This window comes from Parasteatoda tepidariorum, chromosome 8 (assembly GCF_982258835.1).
Source record: "Parasteatoda tepidariorum strain Cologne lab strain chromosome 8, Ptep-v5.0, whole genome shotgun sequence".
Taxonomy (NCBI): Eukaryota; Metazoa; Arthropoda; class Arachnida; order Araneae; family Theridiidae; genus Parasteatoda; species Parasteatoda tepidariorum.
The window spans coordinates 8,154,701-8,179,762 of NC_141762.1; the positions used below are offsets into that span (position 1 = coordinate 8,154,701).

Sequence of the window (25,062 nt, forward strand, 5' to 3'; positions counted from 1 at the left end):
GCAACACAATCGAGGTAACCAATCTCACCCACTTAGAGGAACCTATTCTCCATCTAGGGTTTCCACTCTCCCCTATATGGGTATAATAAAAATTCCTGTAATTTTTTGTGTGTGCTATTAGGACTGCTTTAAGGAAATCTTGAACTCTATCTTTTACAAGTTTTAATTAGACATTGGTAAACGAGTACTTACTGGTTATTTTTTTTTAATGTGGCAATCTCATAAAAATTTTCTCGATATTAAACTATTATGTGTTGTTAATTAACTATCTCGATATTTAACTATTATGTGGCTCTATTAATTAAATAATACTGGAAATTGTTTATAACTTTAAAGTAATTCTGAAATTTTAAAAATAATAAATTTTATTATTCTTTAGCGTTAAACGTTGCTTTTATTGCATTTAAATACACCAAATAATGTTTTTTTTCCCCCAGCCCATTACGAGGGCTGTCTAAAGTACTATTTTAGCGAGTCGGAAAAAAATAATAAAAAAAAACGATAATATAATGAAAAAAAAATTAATTTTTTTTTAAAATTTAATATCGAAATATTTTTAGTTTTATTAACTATACAGTTTTAAATGATATATCCAAGATTGGAATGCAAGTGGTCGAATAGATTTTGCGAATTTAAAATACGGAAAATGCGACTATTTTCTCCCCTCCGCGTTTTGAGAGGCTGATATCCAAATTTATACATATTGAAGAGAGAGACTTAATATAATGTCGTGAATGAAAAGGAACTTTTTAAGGTCTTCACTGAGGTATTATTAAGAATTATTTCTAATCTAAGTGATCAAATTTTAACTTTCAAGCTTTGTAAGTGAAAATTCGATCATTTGAACTTTAGTTATTTATTGTCTTTTCTTCTTTTAGCTGTTTACATTTAAAATGGAGCAAATATTAAATGTTTTGTGCATTGCATGAAACCGATAGAATCGCTGAACTTATATCAATTTTATAATAATCCGTTTAATAAGCATTTCAGTTGTAAAGCAATGGCACCATTGCTAGCACTAGTTTTCCCCCCTTGAGACGTCACGCTTGTGCCACGAAATTTATCCTCATCATTGGGATACCAGCAAGTGACGTAGTGTGGGTATCTCGATCCTGATGGGTTGTTGAAACGCGGCATTTGTTTTCGTTAGCAACTGCTCTTTCCATTCTATTTCGAGTAAGCCAAGCCCGTCAAGTACCAATTTTCTTAAGTGACGCATCTATATTCTTTCACAAAGATTTTAATTCTTTCACTATTTATTTTTACAAAGATAGGCATGAAGCCATGTAGAACATGAACAAACTTATTATGCATCAAAGTTGCCAGGTGAATAAAACTAAAATATATCACGGTTACAATAAAATACATTGACAAATAATAAATCTATGTTAAGTAAGAGAAATAGACTAAAAATAATTATATTTATATAATAATTACATATATATGTGTTGTACGGTTCTGTATTTAGTTAACTTAAAGTTAATTAACATTCTAAGTTGTGTAGAGCTCGACTTAGTAATAGCTCGAATTTAATATTTCATATTGCTGATAAAGATTAGCTGATGCTGACTTCATACGTCACATGCATGGGAAATGGTTGTCTTCTTCTTGAAGTGCAAGTACCCAATTCTACATAGTAAGTTAAAATTTTGCATGCATATATAGTATAAGTTAAAACTATCCTTTAAAAATGCAATTCAGATCAATTTTACTAATTAAAATTCTTTTCGTTTGAAATAATGGAATTCTAATTAAAACGATTTCAAACTCTTTTTTTTAATTCTTTTTTTTTTAATCTCCAAACGATTTTTTAAAAAAAAAATTAATATCATGTGTAAACTGTTTCTCCGCTTTTTAAAATTCTTTTATGAATATAATCGACGAAAAAATGGGTAAGTTTGTAACAGTATCTGATTTCTCGACAGTACAAGAACTCATAAAATACTTTAAATACTTTGAAGAAACTCAGAATCCTCTTAAAGATAACTTAGAATATTCATGCGAAAATTTATTAGAAAACTGCGCAGTTAACGAAGATGTTCATGAATGGTGTCAAACTATGCTGTCTTCGGAAATGAATGAAAATATTTCCAAAGGTACATTAAGTAAGATTTTAGAACTATTATTTTTTCTCAGGTTGGTAAAGTTGGATAAATTTAAAGAATATAACTCTGAGTTTGATGATGCAGTTATAAGCATTTTAAATATGGGCTGCAAGCTTATAAACTCTTGTAACGAACACGGTTTTATTGAAAAAGCTCTTTTCTATAACGAAAAGTGTAACTGTTTAATTAATTTGACGATGTCTGACATGGAAACAAAAGAATATTTTAAAAACTTTTTAGCAGAAAAAAAATTTATCCTGGAATTGTTTCGCATTGAAAGTAATGAAAAACTGAACATCCTAAACGAATGCATTCCCGCATTGTTGAGAATTACTCAACAAATTTCAAGTTATCCCCTTTACTTGCAATACTTTCTGCATCTCTGTTACAACGTTGCTATAAAGTGTATAAAAACAGAGCGCTATGCTGAAGTCTTGGAACTTTTGAAAAGTGCAAAAAATCTTGCAAAATCCACTACAAAGCAAATTAAAGTATCTCTGCTTTATCTTCTAGTTGTAGTTCATTTTCACACAGAGTCTGAGAAAAAATTTCAACAATGTTTGGAAACTTTAAATGAAATTTATAGCGAAGAGCCCACAATGCTTTGTGTTGCTTGGAAGGTCAAAGTGGCGCTTCTAGCTGGATTTGATTTAAAAGAAATCTTGAACAATATTGAGAATCTTCCGACAATTTCAGCTGATTTTATATTATACGTTACTGAACAACTGTGTGCTCAGAATTACGGATATTTGATCTCAGACGCTTTGAAAAGATTCAGACGAAATCGCTTTGACGTGAAAGAGAAATCGTATCTGATAAGCACAGAACTAAAAATCTATATTGATAATAGTAATCTGAAAGAAGCATTCAATGTTCTTGGAGAGTTATCAGAACTTGCAAGACGAAGTGATACACCGACTTCTTGTATTTATGAGGTTTTTAAAATAATTTTGGCGCATTCTTCCAATGAAAATATGAAGAAATATGCCCGCGAATACGTGTCTATATACGATAAGTGCTTAATTATCATGGAAGTAGCGAACATGAAAATGAATTCAGTTCACCATAATCTGAAACAAAGAATATGTTTCTGTTCTCTAGAGATAAATGACAGGCAAAAAGCTATGAAAACTATTAATGAAATCAAGAAATTCCCACTCAAAAATTCTTTCGATGTCTTTTTGTTTTTACAAACAGGCATTTTGTATGAGGATAATAGCCTCGTGGAGCTTGCACTGAAAAATGTAGGTAAGTTTATTTCGTTTTGAAGATTTATTTTACTTTGTAAGGATATCCACGCTATGTTGAAAAAGTGGGTATTGATCGGTTATAGAAATCACGTGTTGCCGACTGTTTTTTTCATTCTCGAGTTGTTGCCAGCACGAACATAGGTCTGCATAATCGAGGAAAATGAATTTTAGTGTCACGATGTCACAATGTATGGTCAAAAATATCGATAGTTATCAATATGTTGTTGTTGTTGTTGTTAATTTACGTCGCACTAGAGCTGCACAATGGGCTATTGGCGACGGTCTGGGAAACATCCCGGAGGATGATCCGAAGACATGCCATTACAATTTTGATCCTCTGCGGAGGGGATGGCACCCCCGCTTCGGTAGCCCGACGACCTGCGCGCGAAGTCGAGCACTTTACGGTAGCACAGTTTAACGAGGACCAATACCGCACACCCTCGGTCCCTACGCAGACTGATCCAAGTGGTCACCCACCCGCACACTGACCGTAGCCAGTTATGCTTGACTTCGGTGATCTGCTGGGAACCGTGTCTTAACGATCAGTCCACTGCGGGACATAGTTATCAATATATCATGAAATTTTCTTTTTACATTGTTCAATATAATCTTTAATGAAATAAAATTTAACAACACTCACAATCATATCTCACTCAATAATTGTCGTTAAGTATAAACGCGGTATTATATTCTTGAAATGTTATCGATAACGATCATTATAGCCACTTATTCGATATTTATAGTTATCAAAAATGAAAGCGATATTATCCCATTCGATATGTATTGTTATCGTTTATGATCGCGATGTTGTTGTATTTGATGAACCTATGTATGTTACTGTAGCTGGTGCATAGATTGTTCATAAGTGTTCGGATTACTAACATCTAGTGTGTTTGTTATCAGAATCTGCCATTCTTACGTTTTGGCGAACTTGGTTTCATGGTACCTATAACCAATGTGTACCGAAAAAGGTAGTTTTTTCCATTTCGAAAATTACAGCTGTTAGGGGCTTGTTTTACTAGCTCATAACTAGCTCATTTCTTTTGTTTTGCTATGTATTAATTACATAGTTCATTAATTTACAATAATACATTAGTCACGAGAATATTGCAAAATACGATAATCAAATACGCATATCGAATATGGCATATCGAATTTATATCTAATGGTCTAGGCTTACTCGAAATAGAATGAAAGGAACAGTTGTTAATAAAACGAATGCCACGTTTTAACAGCCAATAAGGATCGATACTCGCGTTAAACAGACTGTTAAGAGCATGCCCACATTACGGACGGCCGATAATTGCACCACGTAAAAAATCATCCACATGGGTCCTCTATGTGATATTCATAAAAATTCGCTTATGACACTAGCGGCTAACAGAGCACTTGGGAGCCGTGATGGTTCAGGGGATAGAGCGTTCGACTTCCAATGAGGTGAACCGGGATCGAATGCCAGCAATGACTGAGGGATACGAATTCCGCATCCGGCTTGCATCGACCATAGTGCTGTGCTGACGTTAAATATCCTCAGTGGTAGATGGATCATGGGTTCCCCTTGTCGTCAGGCTAACCATGGGAGATTTCCGTGCTTTTCCTCTCCATGTAACGCAAATGCGGGTTAGTTCCATCAAAAAGTCCTCCGCATCGGAAAATTTCGCATTCTCTACTGTGGCAATTTTTTTCCAGTACTTAGTTTAGGAGTTCCTTTGTCTTCTGGATTGGATTCAAAATTACAAAGCTACAGAGTTGAGCATTCGTATTTGAAACTCAAAAAATTGGGTCGGCTGTTCAACGACGGTTATAAAAAATAACAGAAGACTTGTGAACAATTTTACTTCTTTTCCACTACACCATTCCTTATATACACTCTTACTCGCACACAACTGACGTCATCGTGTGGCTTCCCGTACTTTGAATATCATTCTTGATGATGTGATTATCCAAGTAAAGGTTTTACTTTACAGTTCAATTTTCTAGTGATTCTGAATTATCCTTAATTTATGGACATGAGTGTATTAAAGGAAAGAGGTTACGTATGTGTGTTTCTCTTCTAACTACAAAACTGATCACATAATGTAAAGCTACCGGAAAGAGCAACAAACAAAAATATAAATATTTAAGTTTTTTTATTTATTTAATTCTCCATTCAAATACATTTTCTCAATTTATTTTGAGTAGGCTTCAAAGTTTTTGTTGAGACAGTTGTCCTGTTAAAATCAATTTCCAGTAATGAGTGAGAAAGCTTCCATTAGCTGTTTTTCTTAGCTGAACTCAATTACGATCCTCTATGTATTTAATGATTTTTTAACTTGCATTTCTCTCCTATTAGGAGCATTCGAAGATTACAAATGCTTTGAAGATGTACTATTAGCTTGCTTCACAAGCGCCCGAAATAAAAGACATTTCGTAAGAAGAACTGTAGACGTCGTCTCGGAAGTATCAAGCACACTGTGGAAGAACAACTTTTCAGCAAAGATTTGCCGATATTTCATCAGAGTATATCTGAATGATTCAGGTAATAACATTAAAAGTGCATAATTTTGTTCTCTTTGCGCAGGACTCATTGATGCATTTCAAACTTTTTTGTTAAAAAAATAAACTTTTAACTGCGCTGTGACAGCTGAGTAAAGAGGCTCAATGAAATTAACGGGTGTACCAAAAACTTTCGATGATCCAAAACACAAATTGAAGGAAAACAAAATAAGACAAGAATGCATGACTTTCTGCGTTCTTCTTAGGAAGCAAACTTTCACTCTGCCTTAAAACTAATTATAATGATCATAAAAAACCGCTCAGCTGACTGAAAAAATAATATTAATTTTTTTTGTGTTGCATTTCAGACCAATCCAATTGAAGTATTCATACTGGCGAATGTTAATCTTGCCCTCAGATTGCACTACGTTGTCACTTCAAACATTGTTGTTGTTTTGGACTTATAGTTTTATGGTCTTTCTCAATTAGCAGTACCGTATATTGGTAACTAATGTTAAAACATGGTGAAAATGATTTTTTTCTTAATTTTTTTCATTATTTTCTTATTTTTACTTTTAATTATCATTTTTGGAGACAAAAATTTAGACTTCCAGAAAAATTTAGATTAATTTTCGTGTCGACAAATGCTAGTATAATGATTCAACGCTTCAGAGCTAACTTCAACATATTTCTTACAGGAAATATAAATGCTAAGAATTAGTCAATTTACGCCGTGAGGAGGTGCTCTCGTCTGGATCATCAGTTGCTACTCATACTGGATGTGCCGCAATTGATTCATTTAACTAGATCCTTTCCTTCAAATCGATTCACCAGAAAGAACTGTTGAAAATCGATTCACCAATTCCTTTTTTTTTTTACTAAAAAATAAAAAAAGACCCATGGCTGTTTGCTTTTTACTAGTACATATACTTTGCGAGTGGAGGTACTCGGGGTAACAGCAAACCCCTAATTTTGTTTAATTAATAAAATTGCCCTTTTTTTAAAAGAAACAATTTTGCAATTTTTTTTATTAATTTTAAGTTTATTTATTTGTTGCAAATTTTGTTTATTTTTTATAGACTTAAAATTTAGTTAAAAAGTCAAGGTTCTGCGTTTAGTACCATTTCTTGCTGCTTAATTTATTTTGCACCAAATTCCAAAGTCAGCCGCCTAGAATTCTTATACTACTAACTAACTAGATGGTCTAACTAAGTTTTGTGATATTCAGAGAGTAGCTTGGGAGCCCATCTCGCGCAGAGTTTGCGGTACTCGAGTCTTTCACTCGCAATGGTATAGAGAGTTGACTGTGAAATTTCCGGAAACAAATCACTCAACCCAGAAATTGCGAACCGACGATTTCCGCGAATCGCCTGATCCACGCGCTGAGCAAGATCATAGGTTGACACTGACTCTCTTTCTTGGCCACCTGTATCATGAACATCTGTGCGTCCAGCATCTAAGTTCCTGCACCATTTCTGTACTTTGCTGTTACTCGTATTTCTAATGTTAGTTTAGAAAAGAAACAAGGTTGTAATGCAACTAATTTTTCGAATTTGACGAGTACAAATCTCCGCCGGTCCGTCAATTGATGCAATCAAAATGACCCTGTCGCTTTAGCTGAGCGTTAACAGAAATTACATATTTAAAATCACGCATAACTAATATTTTAACTAGCCACTACGAAATATAGACAATTGATCACTTTGGTCACACTTTTAAATGCGAATGCACACTTGTGAGACATTTATGTTACTTCAAAGGAAGGGAACGTATTTTCGATATTCTTAATTTCTTAGAAAAAATAAAAGACCATTAAATAATTAAAAAATTGCGAGTATTTGATAATTTGACATTTCTTAAACGAAATATTCCCTGTCGAAAAAGGCATGAAAAGTTGTAGGTTAAATGAACAAATTCGAATTGTTTTTTTTTTTTTTTTTTTGGAATAAAAAAAAACTGGGTCATGTAAACATGAATAAATTTTTCTAAATTATTCCATTTTTTTTAAATGTTAGCCAATTTCTAATTCAAAACCATTTTGAACATAGGTGTAAATTAAGTTCTCGAGCAAAGTTCCTCTCCTTAAAGTGGTGAAGCAGTTACTAAATTCGAAAGTAAGTTGTAGTCACTACATTTGAGGAGACGTAATTGTAGTTAATTACATTTGTAACAAAGTAATTGTAGTTAACGACGAAAAGTTGTTCAATCATTTTTTCAGACCACTGACTGCGGCTTTTCTTGATGTTGCTTAATTCTCACAACTTTTGTGTAACTTTTATAATTAGCATAGAAGTTGCTGACTTAAGATGAAACCTAGCAGTCTTGTTGCAAAATTTATAACAGTTATAAAAATATATATCTTAAAAGCATTGTTTCATGGAACGACAGAGCCATTGAAAAAAAACATGTAGGGGCAGTTCAAATCTTACATTAGAAGTCCCGGAGTGCACTGATCGCTAAAACACGGTTCCCAGCGGATCAGTCTGCTTAGGACCGAGAGTGTGCGGTATTCGTCCTCGTTAAACTGTTCTACAGTAAAGTGCTCAAATTCGAGTGCAGGTCGTCGGGCTACCGAAGTGGGGGTGCCACCCCCTCTGCAGAGGATCAAAATTGTGATGGCAAAATTGTGACTTTGGATCATCCTCAGGGATATTTCCCAGATCGTCGCCAATAGCCCACTGTGCGGCTCTAGTGCAAACTACAACAACAACAACTTACATAAGAATGCACCCCCTTTTCAGCAAAAATAAGCAAATTAAAATTCTTCTCCCATACTTACATAAGAAAGTCACAGTATCACTGTAAAATGCATCTTTTACTGTAATAAGGTAGGTAGGTACTTTATTTACGTCACACTACAACTGCACAATGGGCTATTGGTGACGGTCTGGGAAACATTTCCGAGGATGAACAGAAGGCATGACTTCAGAAATTTTAATCCGCTGCAGAGGGGATGGCTTCTCTGCTTTGGCAGCCCGACGACCTGCGCCCGATATCGAGCACTTTACGATACAACAATTTAACGAGGACTGATACAGCGCATCCTCGGTCCCTACACTGCCTGATCAAAGTGGTCATTCATCTCCTTATTGACCACTGCCAGTGATGCTTGACTTCGTTGTTCTACTGGAAACCGTGTCTTTAGGATCAGTCATCTGCAGGACTTAACTGTAATAAGCGATGCAGCTTTGTATAAAACAAAATTTATGTTTTCATTCATTTTATAAGATTTTTACATTTCTTGACGAAATTTGTCTTCAACTTTTCTTTCCTTATTTTAAAATCCTAGTATTTAAAATTTTCACAAGTGCAATATTTTTAAATTTTTCATCAATTTTTTTTTTGCATTTTTAAATTAAAATAAAAAATAAGGGATTTTAGTGTCTAATGCTAATTTAAGCATTTGAAATAACCATCGTCCCCCACATTGACAGCAAAAATAAGCAAAATTGCAAAACCTCACCCCTATAGGTGTTTGCGTAATATTTGAACGGCCCCTATGATTTTTTTAAAAATTTGATAAAGCATTTCAAAACATCATTTCTTTTTACACTTAGTTCATGATCATACCAAGATTCAATTCTTAATGGAGAAGGCACTGGAAGCAATTACTCGAGTAAGCATCTAATTCCGTTCTCATTTAAATAAATGGATTTTATTTTAGAAGCAAAATTATACAATTGCGATATTTAATTGTATGTTTCTTAATTTTCTTGGGTATGTAAAATAATGAAATGTTAAAAATATGTTTCAAAGAAATTTACTCTTACGTGAACAGAAAATGACACGAAATAAAAATTTAAGTCTTCTACAGTTTATAACTGCAGCACTGGCTATTGGTATATTTCCTTTACACTCAACAATAATATATTTCACAAAAATAAGTTATTGTATAATTAATATATATATATATATATATATATATATATATATATATATATATATATATATATATATATATATATATATATATATATATATATATATATATATATATATATATATATATATATATATATATATATATATATATATATATATATATATATATATATATATATATATATATATATATATATATATATATATATGTTTATATATATATATATATATTTATATATATATATATATATATATATATATATATGTTACCGTTAAAGTATGTAATATGTTATTAATTTGACACTTTAACTAGTTATTTTATGAAATAACTAGGTATTCTATAAATTAACTAATCAGAGACAGTTAAAGTGTAAAATAAACAATTTATCTGAAATGAAATGACTAGGTATTCTATAAATAAACTAATGATAGATAATTAAAATGAAAAAGAAGCAATTTATCTAATTTATGCAATGTATAAATGGTACTTATGGAAACGTACCATAAAATCATTTGTTACAACAAGGATTACTAAAATGACACTTGGAATTACAAAGAACATTATTTCTGAAACAAAAACATTTTTTGTTGACATACTGGGTTTTACACGAACATTTTTTAAATCCCTGACCAGTACCTAAACTTTAAGCTGTAGCAACCGACCAGAGCGATATTTCTACATCCGGTACTTCTTCGATTTTAATTAATTTTTGTTCGCAGACACTGAACTGGGATCGGGAATATAATTGTTTTATGCGGCCGTTTCTTGTATCCAGTGGGAAAAATCCTTCTTCGGTTATTTTTATGATGATAGTTAAAATAGATTTGGCATCACCTTTTCCTCTGTCAACTTCAGGTACTGGGATACGAACGGTAAACCCCACAGAGGCTTCAGAATGAGATTTATCCGACATTAATTTCATCTTTTTCGCTTGAATTTCTAAACATTTTTTAGACTCTTCTCTTTCCCTTTGAATATTAAGTTCATTAAAACACAATTTGCAGATTTTCTGCTCAACTTCATCTTATTTCACAGTTTAACGGGCTGCAGATCGTTATTCTATGAAATAACTAGTTAAACCATGAAATACAAGAGAGTTTTACACTTTAACGGACACGATCAGTTATTTCATGGCATAACTAGATATTCTATAAAATAACGGATTTCATACTTTAACGGTAATATATATATATATATCAGAGAATGGGACAAATTGAAAGGCAAATTTCGTAACCGTTCTGGGGGCAAGTCACACCATGTGCACATCAGTTAACATGAAAAGATGCAAATACGGAAATGAAATTATAATAGAAAAAAATTCAGTAATATAGAATGAAAAACAGCTAATCAGCTGATTCTAAAATAATTGCCGTGCTCGGAGTATCTACATGGATCACAGGGTTCTACTACATGGATCGTAATTTGGGTAGTGATTCATCTGGTTTTTGTTACGTTTTTCTCATCACTTCTTCCCTAAAGAGCAGATCCTCGTTATAAATGTTGTTGTTGTTTCCAATCTTTCATAATATAGCCTCAGCCATATCAAATCCTTGAGTCCAAATGCTCTGGCAAAGTCACACCCAAGAATTGTTGGCAAGAGAGTGTTCTTTAAGAAAAATTCAGGGCAATCAAGTATGTGTTCGGGGGAAGCTGGCTTCAAATTTCATTTGCTGCATGTTGGGAAGACTTTGCACCCAAATTTGAAAGTTAAGAATCTTAAATGGTCACTGATGAATCGTGAAACTGTTGTTTGATCCGATCTATCTCCCTGGTGAACTCTAGATCACCACCAGGGCTTTTTCTGAAAACTAGTGGTGAACAGGAGGGGCCTGTAGCAGCTTTTTTACAGGGGGAAAATTTCTTGATAGGTAATGAGGTAGTCAGATGTTGCGACCTCAGTGGTGCCCCTTTTAGCCTTATCTGCTACCAACTTGTGATAGGATCCATTGTAAGTGAACGCCTCTAGTTTTGTTATGAATGTAAATACATTTGTTAATAACGGTGATTACGATACACCCATGTAATTCATTCCTGCAGGAGAAAGAAGATGACACATGGTTTTTCCGCATATCGTGGAGCCTTGCTTTGAGGCAGGGAAATGAAGACTTGACTACCTATAAGTATTTTTTCCTCTGCAGTCGCTTTCTTCAACGAGGCAATCAGTCCGATATGAAACAGCAAGCACTCTTGATGACAATTTCTGCAGGACTTGAGGTGATTCGCTCCAAAGAATCTACTCATGACATCATTGGGTAAGATTATAAACAGTATACTCGACGGTTGCAATTTTGTTTTGATGAAAAAGTTATAATAAAAAAATACAGTCGGCGCAGCGTTGGAAAATAATTTGTATTAAAATAATTTCTATCAAAATTAAATTTTTAATAAAAATTACTTTCAAAACATTTTAGTTCGACTCAAAATCATTTGTTTAGAACAGAAAGAGGAGGATATTTTCGAATGTCAGCTTCAGAACATTATGGAAGCAATTATGCAATTATTGTAAATAACAACCAAAGTAATCGATACAAGTTACACGCTTATTTCTGTATTTTTTGATATGGGGTCTTCAAAATTACTTGTTTTATTTCGTAATTTATTGTAGGTGGTCTCTTAAACATCTAAAAATGTAAACTTTATTGTTAAGTACGAGAAATTGCATGGCTTAAACACCTCTAAAGTTACAAAATAATCTTTTAAATATTTTTTGAGAAATTAAAAAAAGATTTTAAGAACTGAAATGTTTCTTCAATTATAGAAAGATAGTATAGTTTGTAAACGAAAGGGTTTTTGTTTTTAAACATCGTTTTCAAACAAAAAGAAGTCATACTGAATCAGAAGTAACCACATTTAATTTCGCCTTTAACTTTCGGGAGGAACCAATTTCTCCATGTTATTGATTTGCCAAAAATTAGGGCAAATTAATAAGCAGAGGGTAGTCCAATGGTAATTTCTGTAAAAAAAAGTCATTGTGAAAAATGGTCCTTCTCATTGATCTTTAATGATGAATGAGAACAACCACTTGTAAAATTAAGCATAGACAACCCTAGGGGTTAACATTTGTCTTAAAACTTCTGGGTCACTACTTTGAGTGATAATTACGCCATCAAATATTATCATACTCGTAGTGTTTACAATATAACGCGTTCCTTAAATTTAAATTTTAACAAGACAAACAACAAATGAGTATGGAGAACTTCACGAGCATGCTATGCCCTGCAAATGAAACAAAAAAGAAATTACTGACGGTGATATTTTACACAAGTGTAGACATGTAAGGGATAACACTCAAAACATGGCAAACCTTGCACTTTATTTAAGTTATGATATTAATTTTCTTCAATATGTTTTGGAATCACAACCAGTTAGAATTTATAAATTACAGGAAACTCTTATGAATGGTAAAATGACGTTTAAATTTAAACACAAATCAGAATGATAAGACTTCCTGTTATATAAAGCCTGTTCAGTGTTCACACATCGCCTCATAAGCATGACATAAGAGGATGGATGCACCGGAAGTTTTCTAAATTTTTTCTGGTTTTAGAAAGCTTGTTATTGTTTACATTCTGTAAAACTATAGCAAATAATAAATTTTAACTTTTAGGCAAGTGATGGGAGCCATTCAGGAATGTAAAACTATGGAAGCAATATCCGGCACTTTGTGGAATCTTCTGTTCCTTTATGAGTTTGAAATTAAAACTCTTTTGAACGATACCCCTGGTCTAATGCAACTCTTGAAGAAATCTTGCGTGGATGTAGAAACTCTTCAAAATGCTGCTGCCACAGCTTTTGTAAGTATACATGTTCATGGCAACACTCATTGTATCGAAGATTCGTTATTTTCGCATACTAATCTAAAGACTTGTTCTATAACTTGCTTGCATGGCGTTTTAGGCGAAGCACAGAGAGAAATCAAATGTTCTCTGAGAGTTACGTAATAAAAAGGTGCCAATGCCCATTGTCGATGTGGGAGTTACTTATTGTTATATGGCGAAATTAGGGAATTTTGATAACGGCTAGTTGTAGCATTTTTATTAGCAACTCCTTTTGAAACCATGTAATCAATTTTACAACAATTTAAATTGTAAATTTTTTAAAAGCTATTCGAGTTATTGATACAAAATAGTTTTCAAAATATGGTAAGTAAACTTCAGGATTTGTTTCTAAAATAAGGAAAAATTCTCCAGACCTAAGCAGGTTTAAGCAAAATTTAAGTATTGAATAAAACGTTTTCAACTAAAAAAAATTTAGGGATCGAGTTTTTGAGCAGATAATGCAACATATAATTTATTTGTTACAAAATAAATCTGAAATGATTGTAATTATCATGATAAAATTGTATTTATTGGATTAATTTTAAATATTGTAAGCCGTAAACTAAAAAAAAAGTAATATTAAATTCTCGAATAAACCTTTGATAATCAAATTCAGTCTTTCCGAAATTTTGAACCTGTGTAAAATTGCTTTGACGTACCCGGGATGATTACAGCTTTCGCATGTAATCAATAATACGAGAAGTTAAAGCCCGTATTTTTAAGCACAAATAGGTATGCATTTTCGGCGGAAAAAGTGGCGATAGGATAGTGATTCACAAACAAGTTGTCACCATTTTATATTTTTTTAGAAGTTTTGTGGCTGGTGGTGATTGTTTATTTTGCTCTATACTTACTAACTCGCAGCAATCTTTCTCAGAACAGCCAGTTGTCGGCGGGGAGGGGGTGGTCAGGAACATTAAGGTTCCTTAATTGCGTGACCAAAAATAGGGCAGGAGAATTATGACCAGTATTGCTCGCCTGCCGTCTTGACTTTTTAAACAAGCTGATTCCCATTAATCTAAAGCTAGTTAGGATTCAGGCCATAACCATGGATAGAACCCTGGTTTCACAATACCTTAATTATAAGCGCCATTGCAGCTTATTGAACCACATGTTTCAATCAATTTGAAGCTGTGATCATTTTAACGATTTAGTGTTCTAGATATTTAATGAAAATTGCTTTCTATTTTCACAAGATAAAGTCGTAGTCGTCAAAAAGGAGGCAGATTTGGGGGGGGGGGGCTTTTATCTCACTACACGAGTTGCCTCTCCTCACAAAAAATGGAACGTTTTAAATAAACTTTTTAAAAAATGATTAAAAATTCCTTTTTGTGTGAATGAAGTAAATAATAGTATTAACCAGTAAACGTTTGGACTCATAATAACATTAATAATAATAAAATTTATATTTTAGTATGTTCATGAAAAATAGATATTCATCGAATCAAGTGTAAACAATTAAACATCGATTTTCGTATTTACCTGATTTAAAAGCTACGCTTTTCCATTTGTATTCATGCGATTTAAAAATCGTACATTGCGATTCCTAGTCACGTGATTTAAAAATCTAATATCACGTTTTTTATTTCTCCATTTTAAATCAAATATCGCAATTCGCGTTCACGCGAGTTTATAATACAATTCCGCGATTCGTATTCACGCGTTTTTAAAATTCAATGTTGCGATTCGTACTCATACGTTTGTAATATCAAACATCAATTTTCGCATTTATACGTGATTTAAAAACTATGTATTGCGATTCGTATTCACGCGATCTAATAATTATGCACAGTGGTTCGTGTTTACTTGATTTAAAAATTCATTATTGCATTTTGTATTTTAGCTTTTCTAAAATCAAATATAGCGATTCATATTCACTCGATTTTAAAATCAAATATCACGCTTCCTGTGAGAAGTAAGATTTTTCTTGAATTAGTTACTCTAGAGGTTGTGTTATTCTGCATTAGTAAGTAATTTAATTATAAATGTTAGTATAAAAAGTTATGTTAAATATGAAACAGGTATGGTATATAAATTCATATAAATTTTTTGTTCGTAAAATTTCCAGGCTTTTTTACTCTCTGCCCCAATCACCCCTTTAATTAATAATATATTATTATTAAGCTAAATTAAATATAAATTTCCGTTGCTAATTTAAATACGTTATAAGACACTGAGGGAGTAAAATTAAATACTGTAAGTCATTACAAAATTAGGAGTGGGCATAAATATAAACAAAAATATATTTTAACGAGATTAATTTGAAGGACAAAAATGATTATGAAGAATTGTAAAACTTTTTCTTTCTTTTCTTTAAAGGCTTGTAACAACAAAGAAAACCTTAAAGTTGTGATGATGGCCCTAAAAGTTGCCGCAAATAAAGAAATACCTGATAGCAAAATGATCAGTCAAATATATCACAGTTTAATTCAGGTAAAGCCCTTTTTCTTATGTATATCTATTGATTAGTTCTCAAGAAATCTCTTAGTATTAAAAAAATAATAACAATCTGTATGATGATGTCATAGCGGCAATCTGTAACATTAACTTTTTTCCTTGTTATTTTCGAAATTCTTGACAGTTTCCTTTTCTTATATAACTGATTTCAGAGAAGTTTCACAATGCAAATATGTTCTAGAAAATTTGAAAAAATGTCTGTTTAATGTGACATCATGATGAGATGAAGTTTTGTATAAAAATATGGGTATTCTCAGGAAGTTTAAAATCTTTTTATAAACTGATATCAATTATAAATTAAAATAATTTTTGATTTTTTTAAACATTACTGAAAAAGTGATTTTTTTAATAAAAAAATTGCATTGTGTAAGACTTTACAAAGCGTTTTAAAATTGATAAAAAGCAGCGCAAGAGTAAGTATTTCCGTAAATTTTAGCACCGTTTTATAGATGTAAAACTGGTTCTATAAAATTATGCAAAACGCCATTTCAAATTCGACACCCTTTCATACAAAAAATCATTTTAGTTTTCAAAAATGGATGGTTGACTGAATGTAAGCAATAACAAGCTTCCCAAATCGGAAGAAAATTAGAAAAATTTCCAGTGTATCCCTCCGCTTATGTTATGCTTACGAGGTGATGTAAGAACAGGCTTAATATTCCCGGAAGTTTTATTATTGTGATTTGTGTTTAATTGTACGCGTCGTTTTACCATTCATAAGAGTTTTCTATGATTTATAAATTCTAATAGGTCGTCAGCCTAAAACAAATTTAACAAAAATTAATACCACAGCATAAATGAAGTGAAATTTTAGTGCGAAAGTTATATGTTAAGTGAAGTGAAGTGTTATATTGAAAACAATACAATTATAATAATATTGGATGATGCTTTTTTCAGGCTTATTTATAGGCTTAAAAATCTTTTGGAAGTAGTAACCTAAGCCTTACGACGAATTTTAACCCCTAGCACTATCTGCGCTTAACTTAAGACGGCTAGCCATCCATAGAAAATGAAAAATCACGCTGTGTGTACTGATTGGAAATCAAGAGATCAGCTCCTGACTTGTTAGCGGCGGTGACGGACAGGTCAGCTGATTGGCAAATTTACTTTGGCAATTTCCTCTTGGCGGTTGGTTTTAGCTCATACCCTCCACCCCAACTACCTCGCGAAATGATCATGGTCTTTCTTTGAGCAGTTTTTCTCGTGATTGCCAGAGAGTATACTGTCAACCATTTGAGAATATATATGCCTAGTTTTCGATTTTTGTCTTCATTTAATGATATCCTTCCATCATATACAAAAGTTTGCCTCAACCAAAATAGGTTTAAATTACCCGAGTTGCTTGATATTAAAGAACGAAATTGCCTGTTATAAAAAGAACGATTATCTAAGAATGCGTCTCGAAATTTTCAAACACCGAAATCAGAGATATCTGGAGAGCTTACTATTTCTAAGTTGGCTTCGAGCCGTGGCAGGAAATCTAAAAAAATGTCCTCTTGAAAAGTAAAATGTCCGAAAAAATGAAAATGTGTAAGGTCATGCGCAGTGGCGAGTAGAGGTGCGTGAATTCATGAGAAAACTATTACTTCTAAAAAAGAGAAATTCAATCAATGAAGGAGACTAAAAACTCAATTAATAATTGCCAAAAAATTGGGTTAAATAATTTTTAAATTTTAAGCTCCTGTTTTCGATTTATTTATGAAAATGTAAACAGAAATTATATTTTCCAACAAAATATTCCTAATTTTTTCTTAAATAAAAATAAGATTTAAATTTTATAAATGATCTTTTCTATTAATGCCTAACTTAAAACCTTGTTATTTAATTTGAAAATCATACTTGCTTCATTTCAAATACTATTAAGTGTCTTGCAATGGTGTGCAAATGTTTCCGGCCATTGTATTTTTCATAAAAATGTTCAGCTTTTAGCTTTTTTAAATGATTGTAAAACAAGTAATTTTAATTTTATTAACTTTTACAACCAAATTCAAATAATATAACATTAATACTTATTGATTATTAGAAGTATAAATATTTCTAAACATGACAACTAAAATAAACAACGATACTTTCGAGTTAAAAAGTATCCGGCCAGAGTATGAGTGGAATTTTAAAAATTTTTTTTAAGCAAATTGAAAATTTTGTAGAATAACTGAGTAATATAATATTTTTCATAGTTTGCCGTCTGAGCCGTGGTGGCTCAGGAGATAGAGCGCTCGCCTTTCAATGAGGTGAACCGAGTTTGAATTCCAGCGATGGCTGATCGATTTGAATTCGCACTCGGCTCGCACCGACCGAGGTGCTGACGTAAAATATCCTCAGTCGTAGACGGATCATGGGTTAGAGTCCCTTAGTTGCCAGGCTAACCGTGGTAGGTTTTCGTGGTTTTCCTCTCCATGTAACGTAAATGCGGGTTTGTTCCTCGTTTTCTGGATTGGGTTCAAAATTACAAAGCTGTGGAGCTAAACATTGATAGCTGTAAACTCAATGTTCGGTTGGCAGTTCAATGACGTTTATAAAATATATAGTTTGTAATCATGCCTTTTGCAGCAATCACAGCCAGCACAATGTTACGGACACAAGAAATTGCACTCAGTAAGAATTTGATTTCATTCTGATTGCAAAGCTTGCTGTAATTGTATTTATTTGAATACTGATACAAGAATATGTTTTTTTTCTCTCTCCAATAAACGGTATGAAAATTTACCCCGACCTGCGTAATTTAGGTCATAACGGGTAGATGTTTATTTAAATCTAAAAAGCAGTACAAATCACCAATAAACGGTATAGGGGATTATGGTCTGTAGATTGATTTGATCACTGTAAAGCATCGATATTGTAGCCATTACTTTACAAGCTTTGAGTTATGTTTCGTATCGTTGTCTTGCTTAAATATTCTGACATCATTTGATCTGCATACGCCAGAAGATTGTTTTCTAAAAAATAAAGGAAGCTATTCAAAATGTATTTACATAAATACAAAAGTAGGAGTCCTTGATCTGAAAGACAGCCCAAGCCAAAACATTACCTCTATTTTGCATATTTAATTTTATTATTTATTTCCCCTTTGAGCGTCGAATATACTTATTGCCTTCACTCCGATCTAAATTTAATTTGCATTCATCAGTACTTTTATTACAGCTCTTGATAGTCCAGGTTTATAGCAATCTGTAATCTGGGCATCTCTTTCTTAATTAAGGGTTTCCTTATGGTTATTTCTCCACGCTACACAACAAATATCTAGTAACAGTTCTGCGAGTAAAATTTATAATATGTGCAATGCTGTACAATTTGAGTTGCAATAGAATTGCGTTTTATTATACGGATCATTTTTGTTGTTGTTAGCGAACCACTTTCATACTTTTAACTTTGTTAACTTCGATTACTAGTTACCAGATATTTACAATTTATTTCCAACTAAAAATAAATGACGAAATTTTCCTAGAGAATATATCGCTAGAGAATTTTTAACGTAATCCCAAGCAAAACTTGTTTTACCATAATGATAGTTTGATTAGTGCAAACTAAATGTTTGTTACAGGAATGTTTAGAGATCTCACGATTAAACTGGCATATCCAAGATTTTTTCGAAGACAGATATTTAAAAAAAAATTGGCTGGATACTTTTGAACATGAAAATATTGCAGTTTATTATAATTTTTATGTTTACAAATGTTTATGTATATATGCATATAATTAATGTGATATTATTTTATTTTGATTACAATAATAAATAAAATTGAAAATTGTTTATTTTTCTCTCATTTAAAATTCCAAAAGTTCGAAAAAGTTATAAAAATATTCTTTGTACGCCACTGCATTTATCTGTTAAAATTTAATTTAATATTAAATACACTAATAATCAATTTCATTTTATTTCATAAACAGCGTTGAATAGTCAACACATTTCTGGATTTACGACTTTATTACGTCTCTTTTGCCTTGTAATTTTGAACCCAATCCAAAGGACAAGGGAACTTCTAGAGCAAGTATTGGGAGAATTTTTGACTTCTAGGATGACTTTTTGCTGGAATTAATTGGCATTTGCGTTACACGGAGAGGAAAACTGCGGAAATCTCCCATGGCTAACCCCACAGAGGCAAGGGAACTCTAACCCTAGATCCGTCTACCACTGAGGATAATTTACTTTAGCACTGTGGTCGGTGCGAGCCGGGTACGGAAATCTTATCGACCATGGGATTCGAACCCGGTTCCCCTCATTGGAAGGAAAACGTTCTATTTCCTGAGCCACCACGACTTAGTAGTAATCGATTAAAATTTTTAGTGTTCTTAATTGTCGATGCCTGAGTCTATTGTCTTCTGGACCCCCTTTTTAAACGACTGGAGGTTAGAGAGCGGGCCAAGAAGATCCCTCTCTTTTGTCCTGGTTAACGATTTTAGTGTAAAAGCGTAAGTGTTTTTGATAAATGTTTAAGTTAATTTAAGCGGTTAAGTTAATTTAAGTGGTTAAGTTAATTTAAGTGGTTCAGTTAATTTAAGTGATTTAGTGTTTTGAATAGGTAGCATGTCTTTGTTTCATTGACTCTTTCTATAAAATAAGAAAGGAAGCTGCCTAAAGGGGGAATATCTATTCTAGGTAATGTTTCTCATTGTGGAATGCATGGATTCATCCGTTGAATTGGAACTTTTTGATTTGTGTGGAAAAATATGTAATCAGCTGGAAAACACTCTCGATGGATATACAGAATCAGAAGTAATGAAAACAAATTTATTTTTTCTATCTGTCTAAACCAGTGGCTCCCAACCTTTTGTGGACCATCGCCCCCCTCTTGGGGTTGGCTGACACCTATCGCCCCTTTCTCTTTTTGCTCTAAAAACCATTCATTGTTGCTTGTGAGCAACCAAGCACTGAAAATATGCCATGTTATTTGATTTTAATTTAAATTGTAATGCAAATAAGGAGGCACATTTATCCTGTCATTTTTATTAATCAAAAAAAATTGTGCATCTTTTTTTTCAAAAAGAAATGATATTTAAAACGGAATAATCAAAACAAAAGTGCATTTTTTAAAATTCATATTTTAATGTAATCAAGAAAAAAGTTAAAACGTTAACAACTAAAATTTGAGAAAAAAAAATGAAGAGGGAGAAAGTACATTTTTACCACTTCAATGACTGCCCTGTGCTTGGTGTATTTCAAGTTAAAGCTTGAATGGCAGGTTTTATACTCGTCAGATTTAAACGCGGGTCTCTTTTGAAGCAAATGCCCAACCTATCTCTTTGCTTTGTGAGCAGCTGGAAGACAGAACTAAATCCTCTCTCCACTAAATACGTTGACGGGAACGAGATGAGAAGCGGCTCAGTTTGTTTCCACAATTGTGGATAAGTGTCCATAAGCTTTACCCAAGCTAACTCGTAACCGTATTTTTGAGAGACGACTTAAGCCTCACAGTCATACTTCAAATCTAGAAACTCAGTCTACAAAGAGGAAGTGAGCTTATCCACAACTTCAAAAGAGAAAGGATCGAAAATCCAATCCGGAATTTCTAACTTCATCAAACCTTTAAATCTTGATTCCATAACTGATCAAGGTGATCAGTAAAAATTAAGATTTTATTTTCGAGAATCTCGATATCTGCCATTGAACACTTTTTAAGAGTTGTAAATTGCATTAGCTCTTTGCGACCAATGTTTGACTTGTAGATATCAAATTTGGTGATGAATGAAGATATGATTCCCTTAGCCTTGATAACGTTCATTTTATTTCCTTGAAGTTTTACGTTGATTTCCTTCATTTTTTTCAAAACTATGAGTGAGGTACGCAGTTTCCAACTTGCGTTGCTTCAAACTCTCACTTAAAACAGGATCAGTGGTGTCGAGAAACTCAGTAACCGAATCCAGCAATTCGAAGAAACGGCTCAGTTTCCTTTTGAAAGCTATCTCACAGCTGTATGTAGGAGCAGGAATTCGAAATCTTCATCATTTTCATGGCAAAGTTCTCGGAACAAACGGTTATTAGGAGAATTAGCTTTTATTTTATTGATTCCAGAAATAACCAATTTTTCGCAGCCAAAAGTTGACGATGAATGACATAATGAATGGTGAGATAACTTCCGGTACTTCTTTTTTAAGATGACCCAGAAACCCAGTATGACAACCAGTCATGGTTGGAGCACCATCTGTTGCACAAGCACTTACATTTGTGAGGGGAATTTCTTTTTCCTAATTTAAAAATCGACGATCCTTTTGTATCTGTGTGCAAAGTTCTTGTAAACAGCATTTCCTCGTTAATCTCCTTACACTCATTTAAGAATCTCACGTAAGCTAAAACAGCTCTGTTATCTATCACAGTTGATTCATCAATCTGCAACGCAAATTTACCTTCTTTCAGAAATTTGATGAGTTTTGATTCAACGTCGGCGGCCATCTCATCAATACGCCTGGAAACAGTATTATTGCTCAGAGGAGCAGAGTGACTTATCAGATTTCCGCCTGCGATACCAAAACGTAAACGATCATGCACTTGAATTTTTTTCAATTTTTAACTATCATAATTCTTTGCCTACACCAGAACCATAAGTTTCATATATATTTTTAATTTCAATCTCAAATAGCTTTTATTATTAATATTATTAGCAATTTTTAACTTTTGAGTACTCGTCGCCCCCTGATCGCCCCCCTACGGATTATCGCCCCCTTTGGGGCGATCGCCCCCAGGTTGGGAACCACTGGTCTAAACTAATACCGGAGAACTAATACCAAAGTGAGAAAAAGAATTGACTCAAATTTTTAATATCAACGTTATTCTGAAAAAAGTCGCATACTAAATCAATATGAAAATGAACATAGTTCTCCTTTTTAAAAATCAAGTATAACCATTATACAGTTGTTAGTTCTTTTAAAATACAACAGCTATAATGATAGTACAAGAGATTGAATCAAATGTCATTTTCATTTTCTTATGCATTTGAACTCTGCTTCACTATGCGTTTTGGACTATGTCTATTGTTTTTTTTTAAATGCCAGTTTTCAGCTCTGACCGAAATAAAAAATACACCGACGATTTTTAACCTTCTAACTGTGACGCTGTTTTGAATTTCTGCTTCACTTTTTATGAAAAGAAAAAATTGTTAAACCTACTGTAACTATGAGCTATAACTTATTGTTGTTAACAGATTGATTTTAATTCTTAAAATTTCATATTCGACATTAGCGTGTCTAGTGTTTAAGAAGCCCAATGTCCCTACTGGAAGGCTGGGGTGAAATCTACCAGATTCACGAGAATCAGTTCATTTTAAATTTGACATATGCAGTATGCAAAATGAAAAACGGACCATCCTAAATAACTTTTGATCTAATGATCGGAACTTCACGATCTAGGACTCAATCTTAATAGCTTAAGGGGGCGACCTCAAATATGCTAATTAATTAGAGCAGACAGTATTTTAAGTTCAACTAGATCACGAGAATCATTTTAAATTTGACTTGCACAGCACGCCATAAAATAAGGACCACTGAGAAATTGATTTTCAAGAAAGTCTGTTCTTTGAAATTCGATTTCTCAGGATTTTGCCATGCAAAATTATATTCTTTAAAGTAATGCAAAAAATTATATACCTTACAATTCAAATTTGCTATTCAATTAAATTAAAATTGAAAAATACCAAAAAACAATAAATATTTACTAAAAGTTATCTTTTGTATGGAATTATTTTTGGATAAGCGAATTTTATAATTGTGCGCAAAATTTTTTCAGTCCGCTTAAAAAGTTCTCGAGATATAACTAAATACGCAAAAAGTTAAATTAACATTAAGGGGCCCAAACTTTAGAGCGCTCTCCTGACCAAACTATTGAACCATATTTCCCAGATTGCTGCTACCCCCAATAGTTTGGGGATCAAAAATCCGAATCCGTCGAGAAAAGCTATTTTTATTCAGAGAAATTTCGTTTTCGTGTCTGATTTTGTAGTTTAAAATATCATCTGCACTTATTAATTAGCATATTTGAAGTCATCCCCTCGAGCTCTTAAGATTGAGTCCTAGATCGTAAAGATTCAGTCATGAGTCAAAAGTTATTCAGGATGGTTGTTGATTTTGTACACTGTACATAATACCAAAAATTGTTTTTTTTATTTTTCTCTCATTAATCCAATTGTTATTCCTTCACAGATTTTATGGCTGACGGTCAAGTGCTGGAACTACAGCATACAAAAAATGACCAGTGGTTGTAGGAAAAGTGCGAGAGAATGGGCTTTGCTCTCTATAAAGTTTCTCTCCAAGCTGGACACTTTGAGGTCATTGCACGGTCCCAAAATTCAAAAGCTCTTTGACACCTTCTTCTCATAGTTTCACTTTTTCAATGTATACATATATTTCTTCATATATAGAATAAAAACTAGAGATTGCATAGTTTATTATTTTTTTTTATTATTGTCAAACAGGTATGCGTTTCTCAATATCTATTGCATTTCTGTTGCATTAACCGCTGCTCTCATATTTTATTTTCGGATTTAAGTGGCTGATCCATACAACGGATATGAGATTTTTCACCTCCTGTCCCGAAAATAATAGTTAATTTGGAATATCAGTTAATGAGGAATTGAAGGTGTCAAAAATGTGGACAGTTCTGCTTAGAAAACTAGAAAAATTAATTTTTCAAAGTCTCAAAATTAGTCACAAAGCTTGACAACAGATAGCGATGTTGACTATTTACACGATAAGCCAATGTTTTTCGCTGCATCACAGCAGAAATATTTGGATCTAAGTGCACACCAAATGGATGCTAAGATCTCAGCGTGAACGTATATCAACATTGCTAAAAAGACATCTCTTAAAACGACGTCGCACAGTCTTTTTTTGGCTTTCTTTCTTAAATTGTACGAAATGAGGACAAAAAACTTATTAATACAAAAGCATTGTTTCGTTAATAAGAACTAATCAAAATGATATTTAAAAATCGTAACAAATATATGTACACTGTTTGTATTCAAAGAAACTGATGAATGAATAATAAATATTAAGATGATTTTCATCTACATCGAAACAAAAGTAAAAAAATTCTTCGTCTCACATTTTATTTGTTATGGGCATGTCAGCATAAGTCACACTTTTTT

General features: G+C 32.7%; 1 protein-coding gene across 2 annotated transcripts; it reads left to right on the top strand.

Annotated features, from left to right (window-relative positions):
• Positions 1-1,484: 1,484 nt before the first annotated feature.
• Positions 1,485-24,429, top strand: LOC107450470 (testis-expressed protein 11). Of its 2 annotated transcripts, none has more exons than XM_071180746.2 (8): positions 1,485-1,636; positions 5,688-5,873; positions 9,388-9,446; positions 11,751-11,965; positions 13,321-13,507; positions 15,851-15,964; positions 20,586-20,702; positions 24,119-24,429. In XM_071180746.2, the coding sequence occupies exons 1-8, from the start codon at positions 1,594-1,596 to the stop codon at positions 24,293-24,295; spliced, it is 1,098 nt and encodes a 365-aa protein (XP_071036847.2). In that variant the 5' UTR covers positions 1,485-1,593; the 3' UTR covers positions 24,296-24,429. The 2 variants fall into 2 exon arrangements, with proteins under 2 accessions (XP_071036847.2, XP_042900382.3); XM_043044448.3 differs by lacking the exon at positions 1,485-1,636 and adding an exon at positions 1,847-3,353.
• Positions 24,430-25,062: the final 633 nt, after the last annotated feature.

Bases quoted from the DNA above. Each gene is read 5' to 3' on its own strand.
- LOC107450470 (XM_043044448.3), top strand. From the start codon at position 1,868: ATGAATATAATCGACGAAAAAATGGGTAAGTTTGTAACAGTATCTGAT. The intron at 13,508-15,850 runs GTAAGTATACAT...TTTTCTTTAAAG, and splicing joins ATGCTGCTGCCACAGCTTTT to GCTTGTAACAACAAAGAAAA. The intron at 15,965-20,585 runs GTAAAGCCCTTT...TATCTATTCTAG, and splicing joins TATATCACAGTTTAATTCAG to GTAATGTTTCTCATTGTGGA.